This window comes from Oncorhynchus mykiss, chromosome 10, assembly GCF_057628025.1.
Source record: "Oncorhynchus mykiss isolate SJ-2025 chromosome 10, ASM5762802v1, whole genome shotgun sequence".
Taxonomy (NCBI): domain Eukaryota; kingdom Metazoa; phylum Chordata; class Actinopteri; order Salmoniformes; family Salmonidae; genus Oncorhynchus; species Oncorhynchus mykiss.
This window is the reverse complement of record NC_143031.1, coordinates 15,330,648-15,343,514: the sequence shown is the minus strand read 5'-3', so window position 1 is coordinate 15,343,514 and position 12,867 is coordinate 15,330,648. Positions and strand designations below refer to the sequence as shown.

The following is a 12,867-nucleotide window of genomic DNA, read 5'->3' as shown; positions in this document are numbered from 1 at the left end:
GCTACGCATTCAAAATGTAACGAGTACTTTTGGGTGTCAGGAAAAAAATAGCTTATTTTCTTTAGGTCTATAACGTAAAAGTTGTAAAAAATATAAATAGTGAAGTACAGATACTTTCCATCAGTGCTGTAAGGTACCTACTAATAAAATAAGGTCCCAAAAAGGGTAAGCCAGCAATCACTGACATGGGGTTCAAAAAATATATTCACGTATTTTCTAATTGGCATACAATAGGACTGCACAAAGAGTGAAACAATTACGCTGATTTGTTTTATTACGCTGGGACCATTGACAGCCTACAGCATTAAAGAGTAACATGCGCAGATATAATTTTATAAATTTTGGACGCAGAAATGTAACGTACAGAATATTAACATATTAGCATAAAAATAGATACTGGGTGAAATTCTGTTTTAATTTAGCTAAATGGGGAAAATCACTCCTAATGTACAGGCATATCACAAGACTACTCATTCGCTTCCCCACATTTGACAAAGCGAAAGCTTAGCTGGCTGGCCATCTAATATAGGTCCACTGGCTGCCTGTGCTTCGGTTTGGCCCTGTTGACGTTTAAAAAATAATTATCTGAATTTGCTTTAAAACGTTCATAGTAAGTAACTGCCATTTACATATGATGTAGTTATGTCTTTGTGAAATAATGGGTGTTTTGAATGTATTATTCGTATGTCTAGCTAAATGGAAATAGGTTAAATATGGTTGCTAGTAAGACGGGGCCTTACTGACAACGCTGAGTTAGCTAGCCGCGTTAGCTTCGTTTCCTGGCTGTCGTTCGCAGTAACAGCTAGTTACTGTTACCAAAAAGTATTATTGTTAAATGTTACGCGTAACGCTAGCTAGCGTTGAGTCTATCTTATTTCAGCATTGGACCGCTTCAGACTCCCTTTTTTGTTGACAGTTGCCCAGACAGTAACGTTAGCTGGAATCGAGGTTAGCTCATGTAATATTCAACCTATACTAATGGTAGCTAGTAAGTTAGTGCGTGAACTGGTAGTTAGCGAATTAGCTTGCTACCGTTAGCTAGCTAAGTAACCTGTCTACCATAACATGTTTTAAAATCTTACATGGCAAGTGTTTCGGTAACGTTAGGTACCTACTGGCGTTAAGATACTTCGCTAGTTAGCGAACGTTAACGTTAGTAGCTAACAGCATCCACGGAAATGGCCTTCTAGCTAACATTAGCTAGCCACCTTAACTAATGTCGCTAACGTCAGCTAACTGTTAGCTACTTGGTTTGTTAGCCAAGTAGGTCTCTGTGTCACCTAGCGATATAACATGTACTTTATGGCCCCCGATATTAGTCATCACTCTGCTAGGTAACGTTTAAGACTGAAGCTGACAACCGTTTTCCTGTTATTTTACAGATGCCAACAATTAAACTGCAAAGTTCAGATGGAGAGATCTTTGAGGTGGATGTGGAAATAGCAAAGCAGTCTGTGACAATAAAGACAATGCTGGAAGGTATGTAGCTAGCTATGCACTCTGTAGTTATGCGTTTGTAACATGAGGTTGAACATCTTTGACGTAGCATACATAGCTATCAGTAGTTCAGACGGTAAAATACATTTATCAAAACTGTCTTGCAGCATTTGTGTGCACTTGTCTAATGGTTGTCTTTGACAGATTTGGGTATGGATGATGAAGGAGATGATGATCCAGTCCCCCTCCCGAATGTGAATGCGGCTATCCTCAAGAAGGTAAGTGGAGTGGACGCACTGTCACACATCCCATATTTGGTGCAATGGACTGAGGGACAGGTAAACTGTGTGGAGATGGCCATGGAGAACCTTAGTAAAGTGCCTGCTCCCAACCAGAGCTTGCTTTATTATCAATAATTCCATTCTCTGTTGTATTGTACATTCATTCTATCCATAGTGGTACAATTCAGTTGAATCCAAACCAGGCTTGGCTTTTCTCCTAGAAGTGCAACATTTTGGCACAATTAGAAACCGATAAAAGTTAAACTTGTAGACAGAAGGATGGTCTCAAACCTGTAACAGAGATCCTTACCTATGTGGGAGGCACTGTGAGGGTCCACACTGATGGTAGGGATAGTTGTCCTTAGGGATGAACACCACAGTCCAGAGTTCATGTGGTCATGGATGATTTGAAGAGTATAACATAACAAAAGCACCTCTCATAATCACTATAAACAAAATGGTGGGATTGTCTGCATCAGGTGTTTCGTCCATCCAACCAGTGCTAGTTGGATTAATACTGTGTGAAGGGTTGTAGGATTAAAGTTTACTTTTGTTATTTCCTCCCTGCCAAATTGTACAATGTCTTGTGTATGCGTCTCTCCAACTGAGAGACAAGCTGCTTTGTTCAGCAACTGTATCCATGTAATTAATGGATCTAATTTTGTTTGGGGGAATTACATTTTGTTTGGGAAAATGTGTTTGCATAGTTAGACAACTTACATGTCCTGCCTGGCTTGTGGTGAAACCTGAAGTTCGAGTAAAATGGAAAACCAATCTTGATGGCTGTCAGTTTGGCGCTTACACCTGTAGAATAGCATTTCTATCTCTGCCAGAAGCATGAAGCTCCAAACAGAAACTTTCCTGTGTGCTTCCTCAACTTAGGCCTTTTGAAACGGGACTGAATGGAAGAAGGACACATGGCATGTCTGACTTTTGATTCGCTCAGTGTGCTTGGACTAGTTGTTCACTTTCCTCCCTACAGGTGATCCAGTGGTGCACCCACCACAAAGATGATCCCCCTCCCCCCGAGGATGACGAGAACAAGGAGAAAAGGACGGATGACATACCCGTCTGGGACCAGGAGTTCCTCAAAGTGGACCAAGGGACCCTCTTCGAACTTATTCTAGTGCGTACATACCGCCTCCCACTCACAGGTAGCCTAGCGGTTAAGAGTGTTGGGCCAGTAACCAAGAAGTTGCTGGTTGGAATCCCCGAGCCGGCAAGGTGGAAAAATCTGCTGTTCTGCCCTTGAGCAAGGCAGTTAACCCCCAACCACAACAACTGCTCCCGGGTGCCCGATGACGTGGATGTCGATTAAGGCAGCCCCCCACACCTCTGATTCAGAGGGGTTGGGTTAAATGCGGACGACACATTTCGGTTGAATGTATTCATTTGTGCAACTGACTAGATAACCCCTTTCCCGCTCACAGAAAGAGTTTGACACCTGCACACTTACAAGGAGGAAGTGTCTCAGATCTTGAATTTAATTTAGGCAATGGTTAGCTCGCTGAACATACTGTTGTACAGCACTAGTAAAGTGCTTTGAGTGACAAGTAGGTGCTTAATAACATGTTATAATTAGAGGGCCTATAATTACTAAAGGGTCTTACACACAGGGAGTCAATAACACCGGCGACGCCGCCCAGTTTATAAAGCATCAAACTCTCGTGGTACAAGTAGTGGCTGTTATGATACCTCTGGATTATCCCAAAAAAACAATGGTCAATGAGGGGAGGCAAAAGTAACATTTTTGTATTTATTTGTTACCTTGAGCGTCCAATAAACTCCCTATGTGAGCGGCAGGTGAAGCCCCTACCTGTGGTAGTGTCAAGGTGCTTATCTGCCGCCGGCTTTGCATTGAAACATATGGAGGCGGCTGCGTTTTCTTTTCCTATCTATATGCAGCTCAGGAAGTCCAGTATGTGTGTATTACATGAAACAAGCACACCTAATGCATTGGTTATTTTGCAGGAATTGTGCAAAACATTTTTGTAGTGCTGGGGGCTTTTAGGAACTGTGACACAGGTATATCATTTGAGCAGCAGGTTTGACCCATCTCCTGAAACCTGTTTACATAGCCTAAGCTTAGGGCTGACATAGTTCACGTGGAAGCCAGGCATGTCAAAGCATTTGCAGTTGCTTTCATTCATCCTCATTCTCTTTTAATTTGATCTTATTTTATGTTTAGGCTGCAAACTATTTAGACATCAAAGGACTGCTAGATGTCACCTGCAAGACGGTGGCCAACATGATCAAAGGAAAGACCCCAGAGGAGATCAGGAAGACGTTCAACATCAAAAATGACTTCACAGAGGAAGAGGAAGCCCAGGTAATAAGACCTTCTGTGGTTCTCAGGACTCCTCCCAAATGGCACTCTATTCTCTACCAGTGGTTCCCAAACTTTTTATAGTCTCGTACCCCTTCAAACATTCAACCTCCAGCTGCGTACCCCCTCTAGCACCAGGGTCAGCGCACTCTCAAATGTTATTTTTTGCCGTCATTGTAAGCATGCCATACACACACACTATACAATACATTTTTTAAACATAACGAGTGTGAGTTTTTGTCACAACCCGGCTTGTGGGAAGTGACAAAAGAGCTCTTATAGGACCAGGGCACAAATAACAATATAATCAATAATTTTGCTCTTTATTTAACCATCTTACATATAAAACCTTATTTGTTCATCGAAAATTGTGAATAACTCATCACAGGTTAATGAGAAGGGTGTGCTTGAAAGGATGCACATAACTCTGCAATGTTGGGTTGTATTGGAGAGAGTCTGTCTTAAATAATTTTTCACACAGTCTGTGCCTTGATGTTTTGATGCTAGCGAGGGCCGAGAATCCGCTCTCACATAGGTACGTGGTTGCAAAGGGCATCAGTGTCTTAACAGCGCGATTAGTCAAGGCAAGACACTGAGCGCAGCCCTATCCAGAAGTCTGGCAGTGGCTTCTGATTTAAATTATATTTTTTACTGAACCGCTTGTTGCCATTTCGACGAGTCTCTCTTGTTCAGATATCGGTAAGTGGACTGGAGGCAGGGCATGAAAGGGATAACAAATCCAGTTGTTTGTGCCGTCCGTTTCGGGAAAGTACCTGCGTTATTGCGCATCCAGCTCACTCAGGTGCTTTGCTATATCACATTTGACATTGTCCGTAAGCTTGAGTTCATTTGGACACAAAAAATCATATAATTATGGAAAGACCTGTGTGTTGTCCTCGTTAATGCAGACAGAAAAGAGCTCGAACTTCTTAATCGGACTGTCCTCAGTCCAGACTAGTAGAAATGATGGTCAGTAAAACTTTTTTTTTTAACCTCATCTCTTAATATCTCAATTAAAAAAGATGTGTCAATACTTTGCCTCTTGATAACCAGCACACTTCTGTATGTTGTAAAAGTGTGACATGGTCGCTCCCCATATAATTGCATGATGCAGAAAATACACGAGAGTTCAGGGGCCTTGCTTTATCAAAGTTAACCATTTTCACTGTAGTGTCTAAAACTTCTTTCAGGGTGTCAGGCATTCCCTTGGCAGCAAGAGCCTCTCGTGGATGCTGCTGAGTACCCAAGTGGCATCTGGAGCAACTGCTTGCACGCAAATCCACTATGACTCCCTGTCATGGCTTTTGCGCCATCAGTACAGATACCAACACATCTTGACCACAAGTCCATTTGATGTCACAAAGCTGTCTAGGTCTTAAAAAATATCCTCATGTTGTCCTGGTTTCCAGAAGAGGATCTCTTCCTTAATTGAACCCCCCCATAAACGTAACGGACATACAGTTGAAGTCGGGAAGTTTACATAAACCTTAACCAAATACATTTAAACTCAAGTTCTTCACAATTCTTGACATTTAATCCTCGTAAAAATTCCCTGTCTAGGTCAGTTAGGATCAACACTTTATTTTAAGAATGTGAAATGTCGGAATAATAGTAGAGTGATTTATTTAAGCTTTTATTTCTTACATCACATTCCCAGTGGGTCAGAAGTTTACGTACACTCAATTAGTATTTGCTAGCATTGCCTTTAAATTGTTTAACTTGGGTCAAACATTTTGGGTAGCCTTCCACAAGCTTCCCACAATAAGTTGGGTGAATTTTGGCTGGTGTAAACTGCGTCAGGTTTGTAGGCCTCCTTGCTCGCACATGCTTTTTCAGTTCTGCCCACATTTTCTATAGGCTTGAGGTCAGGGCTTTGATGGCCACTCCAATACCTTGACTTTGTTGTCCTTAAGCCATTTTGCCACAACTTTGGAAGTATGCTTGGGGTCATTGTCCATTTGGAAGACCCATTTGCGACCAAGCTTTAACTTCCTGACATGTCTTGAGATGTTGCTTCAATATATCCACATAACATTCCTACCTCATGATGCCATCTATTTTGTGAAGTGCACCAGTCCCTCGTGTAGCAAAGCACCCCCACAACATGATGCTGCCACCCCCGTGCTTCACGGTTGGGATGGTGTTCTTCGGCTTGCAAGCATCCCCCTTTTTCCTCCAAACATAACTATGGTCATTCTGGCCAAACAGTTCTATTGTTGTTTCATCAGACCAGATGACATTTCTCCAAAAAGTACGATCTTCGTCCCCATTTGCAGTTGCAAACCGTAGTCTGGCTTTTTTATTGCAGTTTTGGAGCAGTGGCTTCTTCCTTGCTGAGCGGCCTTTCAGGTTATGTTGATATTGTGCCCGTTTCCTCCAGCATCTTCACAAGGTCCTTTTGCTGTTGTTCTGGGATTGATTTGCACTTTTCGCACCAAATTACGTTCATCTCAAGGAGACAGAATGCGTCTCCTTCCTGAGCGGTATGACGGCGGCGTGGTCCCATGGTGTTTATACTTGCATACTATTGTTTATACAGATGAACGTGGTGCCTTCAGGCATTTGGAAATTCCTCCCACGGATGAACCAGACTTGTGGAGGTCCACAATTTTTTTCTGAGTTCTTGGCTGATTTCTTTTGATTTTCCCATGATGTCAAGCAAAGAGGCACTGAGTTTGAAGGTAGGCCTTGAAATACATCCACAAGTACACCTCCAATTGACTCAAATGATGTCAATTAGCCTATCAGAAGCTTCTAATGCCATAACATCATTTAAAGGCACAGTCAACTTAGTGTATGTAGTACACTTCTGGCCCACTGGAATTGTGATAGTGAATTGTAAGTGGAATAATCTGTCTGTAAACAATTGTTGGAAAAATTACTTGTCATGCACAAAGTAGATGTCCTAACCGACTTTCCAAAACTATAGTTTGTTAACAAGAAATTTGTGGAGTGGTTGAAAAACAAGTTTTAATGACTCCAACCTAAGTGTATGTAAACTTCCGACTTCAACTGTACAGTCGTGGCCAAAAGTTTTGAGAATGACACAAATATACATTTTCACAAAGTCTGCTGCCTCAGTTTGCATGATGGCAATTTGCATATACTCCAGAATGTTATGAAGATTGATCAGATTAATTGCAAAGTCCCTATTTGCCATGCAAACGAAATGAATCCCCCAAAAAACATTTCCACTGCATTTCATCCCTGCCACAAAAAGACCAGCTGACATGTCAGTGATTCTCTCGTTAACACAGGTGTGAGTGTTGACGAGGACAAGGCTGGAGATCACTCTGTCATGCTGATTGAGTTCGAATAACAGGCTGGAATCTTCAAAAGGAGGGTGGTGCTTGGAATCATTATTCTTCCTCTGTCAACCATGGTTACCTGCAAAGAAACACGTGCCGTCATCATTGCTTTGCACAAAAAGGGCTTCACGGGGCAAGGATATTGCTGCCAGTAAGATTGCACCTAAATTAACCATTTATCGGATCATCAAGAACTTCAAGGAGAGCGGTTCAATTGTTGTGAAGAAGGCTTCAGGGTGCCCAAGAAAGTCCAGCAAACGGCAGGACCGTCTCCTAAAGTTGATTCAGCTGCGGGATCAGGGCACCACCATACAGAGCTTGCTCAGGAATGGCAGCAGGCAGGTGTGAGTGCATCTGCACGTACAGTGAGGCAAAGACTTTTGGAGGATGGCCTGGTGTCAAGAAGGGCACCAAAGAAGCCACTTCTCTCCAGGAAAAACATCAGGGACAGACTGATATTCTGCAAAAGGTACAGGGATTGGACTGCTAAGGACTGGGGTAAAGTCATTTTCTCTGATGAATCCCCTTTCCGATTGTTTGGGGCTTCCGGAAAAAAGCTTGTTCAGAGAAGACAAGGTGAGCGCTACCATCAGTACTGTGTCATGCCAACAGTAAAGCATCCTGAGACCATTCATGTGTGGGGTTGCTTCTCAGCCAAGGGAGTGGGCTCACACAATTTTGCCTGAGAACACAGCCATGAATAAAGAATGATACCAACACATCATCCGAGAGCAACTTCTCCCAACCATCCAGGAACAGTTTGGTGATGAACAATGCCTTTTCCAGCACGGAGCACCTTGCCATACGGTAAAATGATAACTAAGTGGCTCGGGGAACAAAACATTGATATTTTGGGTCCATGGCTAGGATACTCCCCACACGTTAATCCCATTGAGAACTTGTGGTCAATTCTCAAGAGGCGGGTGGACAAACAAAACCCCACAAATTCTGACAAACTCCAAGCATTGATTATGCAAGAATGGGCTCCCATCATTCAGGATGTGGCCCATAAGTTAATTGACAGCATGCCAGGGCGGATTGCAGAGTTCTTGAAAGCGAAGGGTCAACACTGCAAATATTGACTCTTTGCATCTACTTCATGTAATTGTCAATCAAAGCCTTTGACACTTATGAAATGCTTGTAATTATACTTCAGTATTCCATAGTAACATCTGACAACAATTTCTAAAGACACTGAAGCAGCAGACTTTGTGAAATTTAATATTTGTGTCATTCTCAAAACTTGGCCACGACTGTATACCAGGAGCTGTGCCAGGCCCGCCACGTCTGACACATCCAGCTGTAACGCATATAATTCACTGGCTTTTACGCAAAGTAGTAATTGTTTCAAAACATCTCCTGCCATGACACTGATGAGTCGTGAAACAGTGTTGTTTGATGAAGGAATTGTCTGTATAGTTTTTTGGGGCCTTTTCCCCCAGCGTTGTCCCAGCCATATCTGCGGTAGCAGGAAGAATTAAGTCCTCCACAATAGTATGGGGCTTGCCTATCTTAGACACTTGGTAGCTCACTATATAAGACGTTTCTAGCCCCTTCTAATGAATGGTATCTGTTGCTTTTATACATGTCTTACAACTCGGAAGTCGTCTTTATCCTCACTCAAACTCCCGTGGCTTCATTTTTTAAAATGGTATGCTTTGTTTCTGAATGTCTGCGCAAGAGTGGAGGTTTCCAGTGAGAGAGTAACAGTTAATGTGATTGGATGTTAATTAATTGACTAGGCTACCTGTATTTGACATTGTGTTGTTATTTCACTGAACACTAGATGGTTTAATTTTATTTTTGGCAGTGAAACGAGGCTACTCAGGTGAGAACCACATGTATAGCCCTGTTGGAAAATATAAATGTACTGTTTGAAAATGTGAAGTATTCATTAAAAAAAATATATCATTTGCGTACCCCAGTTTGGGAATACCTTCTCTATACTATTCTAGTCTATACAGTGCCTTACTTTTGATTTGACCAGAGCCCGTAGTGCACTATAAAAGGAATAGGGTGCCATTTGGGTCATAACCTCAGTCCTGAACACAGAGCTCTTGTGATATTATGCATCTGACTGATGTGACACTCTGTGTTGCCTTTCCATTGTCTCCCCCCTCAGGTACGCAAGGAGAACCAGTGGTGTGAAGAGAAATAGAGGAGTTGTCTTCCAACACTAACACACTGAAAGGATTGTTCCAGTAGTTGGTTGCACTGCGTTGTTCATACTTGTTAATATTACATTTAGTCTATTAGAGTGACAGACCTCCCCCCCGTGTACTCATAGCATGACCATTTCCATTGCTTGTATGGTGCGAAATAATAAATGTCATGTTTTTACACATTTTACTTCACTTCATATTCACGAGTCTGGGTTCTGGGTTTTCTTTCCATTTTCTAGAGTAGCTGCACCGCTCTCCCCGTTTTCAATTGCTATAGTATTTTTTTAATGAACATGTTTACATCTTTTTTTTTTGTTGAGTCAACTGAAATGATGGCTCAATACTGAATTTTGTAATCGCAGCCTCTTCTGTGCCGTTGTTTTAGCGTCATCTTAGGGAGACGAGCGTTAATAGGACATTTGAAGTGGGGGTAAATGTGTGAAATGTCCTGTGGATTGGAAATACTTGTTGAAGTGTGTGTGCTGTCTTTCACACAACTTATGGTATTTACCTATTTGGATTGGAATCTTTAATCAGTTCTGCTCTGAAAATGACATTTAGGATTACTATTCAATTCCAGGAGTTAGTAAATGAATTAAAATAATGTCTGTCTGCTGTTTGTGATTGCTTGTTCATCTGATGTGAAATAGTAAGGAGACTGATCCAGATTTTCAAAATACTTTAATACACAAAACAAAAATGAGTATTACATCGAGAGCAGAAGTCGTTCAATGTGTTAAAAATAGAAAAGGTGGACTGTTTAGTACACAACGTTTTCGTGTGGTCATTTTTTGATATGAGCTGTGTTGTAGCTTTAGCATCTTATGGACTATCAGCCTATAGTATCTCCAATGGAAGCAGTTTAATGCTTGCAAGCAGTAAATTAACCATTGTTTTTTCACATGTATTTTTGGTACACTTAGGTGGAACATGCACACACTGAAAATGACATCTGTGGTAACTTCAATGAAAGGCAAAGCTAATGCAAAACTTATCCACAAAACGCGTTTTCTCTGAGAAGGAAAACGTTAAAAAAAAACATGTATTGCTTCAGAAATGGTTGAGAGACTAAACAGAACTTTTAAAAACCCTTTACATAACATATTAAAGTTTATTTATAGAGGGAATTCAACATTTATAAAACTTTACAACACAATGAAATATGGTACCCATTTGGTCTTTAGTTTACAGAATAGCAGAACGTTCATTCAGTGTGAGGCAGTCCAGAGACTGCTGAATGTATTGTCCCCCTTGATGAAATCTATCTGGTGTTGTCTACATCCGTACATTAGTCCCACTATCTGACACCACTTGCTCGATTTTTACAGAACCTGGGTGAATGATGCGTCTTGCCATAGAGATCTGGCATTTACAAAATGACAGATTGGCCCAAGGGGGCAACTATAGTAATCAACTAAATTTCCAAACTTTAAACAAGCATATGTCCTGTCCCGTTTGAGCCACAGTCATTACTTTTTAACATTTTTTACATATATGCATCTCCTTATGAGCAACACGTTTCCCATTAGAACCTATAAGCTCGGTCCATTACATACAGCCAAAGATAATTATTACTTTTAAAAAAAATGAATATACAGAAAATACTTTCTAATTGTTGTCACTACCTGGGGGGGGGGGGGCACTGAATAATTCGTGGGGATGACATGTTTACTGTTGCCTTGTTTTTTTGTTATATAACTGCATCCATATGAACAAACACCAAGAATGTTGTAATTCTGTGTGAGAAACCTACATCAAAATAATGTATCTCAAGAATTTAACTGACAAGCAGGAAGTGCCTAAAACAAATGAATATAACATAGAGATGATTCTCTCCAAAGGGAGACAATAACATGTTTACTCAGCGAAAAAATATATAATTTCTACCTTATAGTTTCAACCTTATACCACATTGTTAATCAATATAAATACTATATGTTGGAAAAGGTTCCTTTGACACATCTGAATGTAAGTCTTATGAAAAGGAGGAGCACAGTACTCTGTAAAAATCTTTGGAAAAGGAATCAATTTGACTTGAGGCAGTTTGAATAGAAGCAGTCATCCCTGACCATACAGTACTGCCTTCAGTACAGCAATGTGAAAATGACATGAGCACTTAATAAGTCAGTCATATTGATGTGAACGTCATCCTTGATCCTCTCCCAGACTCGTTGGCTCCCTTGTTGTTTGGGGATATTTGTGGTGAAAGTCTATCTCCAGTGTGTTGCTTCCCACTCCAGGTCTGGTCCTGGTTGGGTTGTGTCTGTGTGTTGGAATGGTGGGAGGCAGTGTGAGAGGGGACAGGGCAGGTGAGGCTGCTGGCTAGTGAGACTTGGGCAGGGTACAGTCATGATGATGATGGATATTGTCGTGCTGTTGGGATGATTCTATTAAAGCTTTGAAAGACAGTTCTGTGGTCGTGGATTTTGAGAGGATAAGGGGTGTGTGTTTGCTGGGCAGGAGGTGCAAGGGGGAAGCAGGCTGAGGGGGGATGCCGTCAACGGGGGAGAGGGGCGAGTCTATAGCGCTTCCATCGGAAGAAGTGGGGCTGGTGCACCATCCTCCTTGAAGGTATCGAATGCACTTCTTTTTCCTCCTAGGAACAGTCAAGAGAGTTATCTGTGAATAAAGCGTGGATGCAAAGTGTCACCAGAATGAACTTTTTACTGTTTTCAACATGATTGAATTGAGTTTTCGGTCAAGTCGAGAGATATTTAACTGCAAATCCATTGAATACCATTGAATATGTATAGATCATTCAATGCCGTTTCCTTGATTTTTGTGGTTGTTGTAATGAACATTATAAATGTTGTGTTCTAAGCTTAATTGTTAACAAACAGCAGCTGTTTGCCTCTTCTTCAACCAAATGCAAAACCAAAGTAGCACACCTTATCTCATGATCATTACCAGAATATAACGTGAGTCACTTGGTGCCACCGCATGTAAAGGCGCGAGGACATATTTAGAGAGAGAGAGAGAGGGAAGGAGGAAGAGAGAGGGAGAGCGATTCTAAATGTCAGAGTTCACCATCAAAAGCTGCACTGCCTGACCACATGAATGGAGAAAGTTGAGGGCAGATGAGCATGAGAAATGCTATCAAAGTGCAGAGCAGCGGTGCATGTGCAAGAGAGTGCGTTCATCTGCGGTGATCAGGATTCACACTAACCACATTCACCTCCCTTTGTTCTCTCGCAACACACACACAGTGGTAAGGAGATTTCCATGATGTGATAGCGTGGTGGGGAAGACACTGGCATGATGGAGTTGAGGGGAGTGGCAGGCTTTCTTCACACCTCTACACTGATGTTAACAGATTGAGTTGGTAAAAAAGGTGCTGATGATGAGCATGACCC

General features: G+C 41.7%; 2 protein-coding genes across 15 annotated transcripts in view; one reads left to right on the top strand and one right to left on the bottom strand.

Moving 5' to 3' along the window:
• The first annotated feature begins 307 nt into the window (after window positions 1-307).
• Window positions 308-10,280, top strand: LOC110533383 (S-phase kinase-associated protein 1). Its single transcript, XM_021617521.3, has 6 exons — window positions 308-610; window positions 1,383-1,479; window positions 1,642-1,715; window positions 2,701-2,844; window positions 3,907-4,047; window positions 9,475-10,280. Exons 2-6 carry the CDS (start codon window positions 1,383-1,385, stop codon window positions 9,508-9,510), a joined length of 492 nt encoding a protein of 163 aa, XP_021473196.1. The 5' UTR covers window positions 308-610; the 3' UTR covers window positions 9,511-10,280.
• tcf7 (transcription factor 7) overlaps window positions 10,178-12,867 on the bottom strand; it is a 63,046-nt gene continuing 60,356 nt past the window's right edge. For 8 of the 14 annotated variants that reach the window (XM_036989339.2, XM_036989333.2, XM_036989337.2 and 5 more), the window contains one exon: window positions 10,179-12,133. In XM_036989339.2, coding sequence (XP_036845234.1) covers window positions 12,111-12,133 — 23 coding nt within the window. In that variant the 3' untranslated portion in view covers window positions 10,179-12,110. 14 annotated transcript variants of the gene reach the window in all.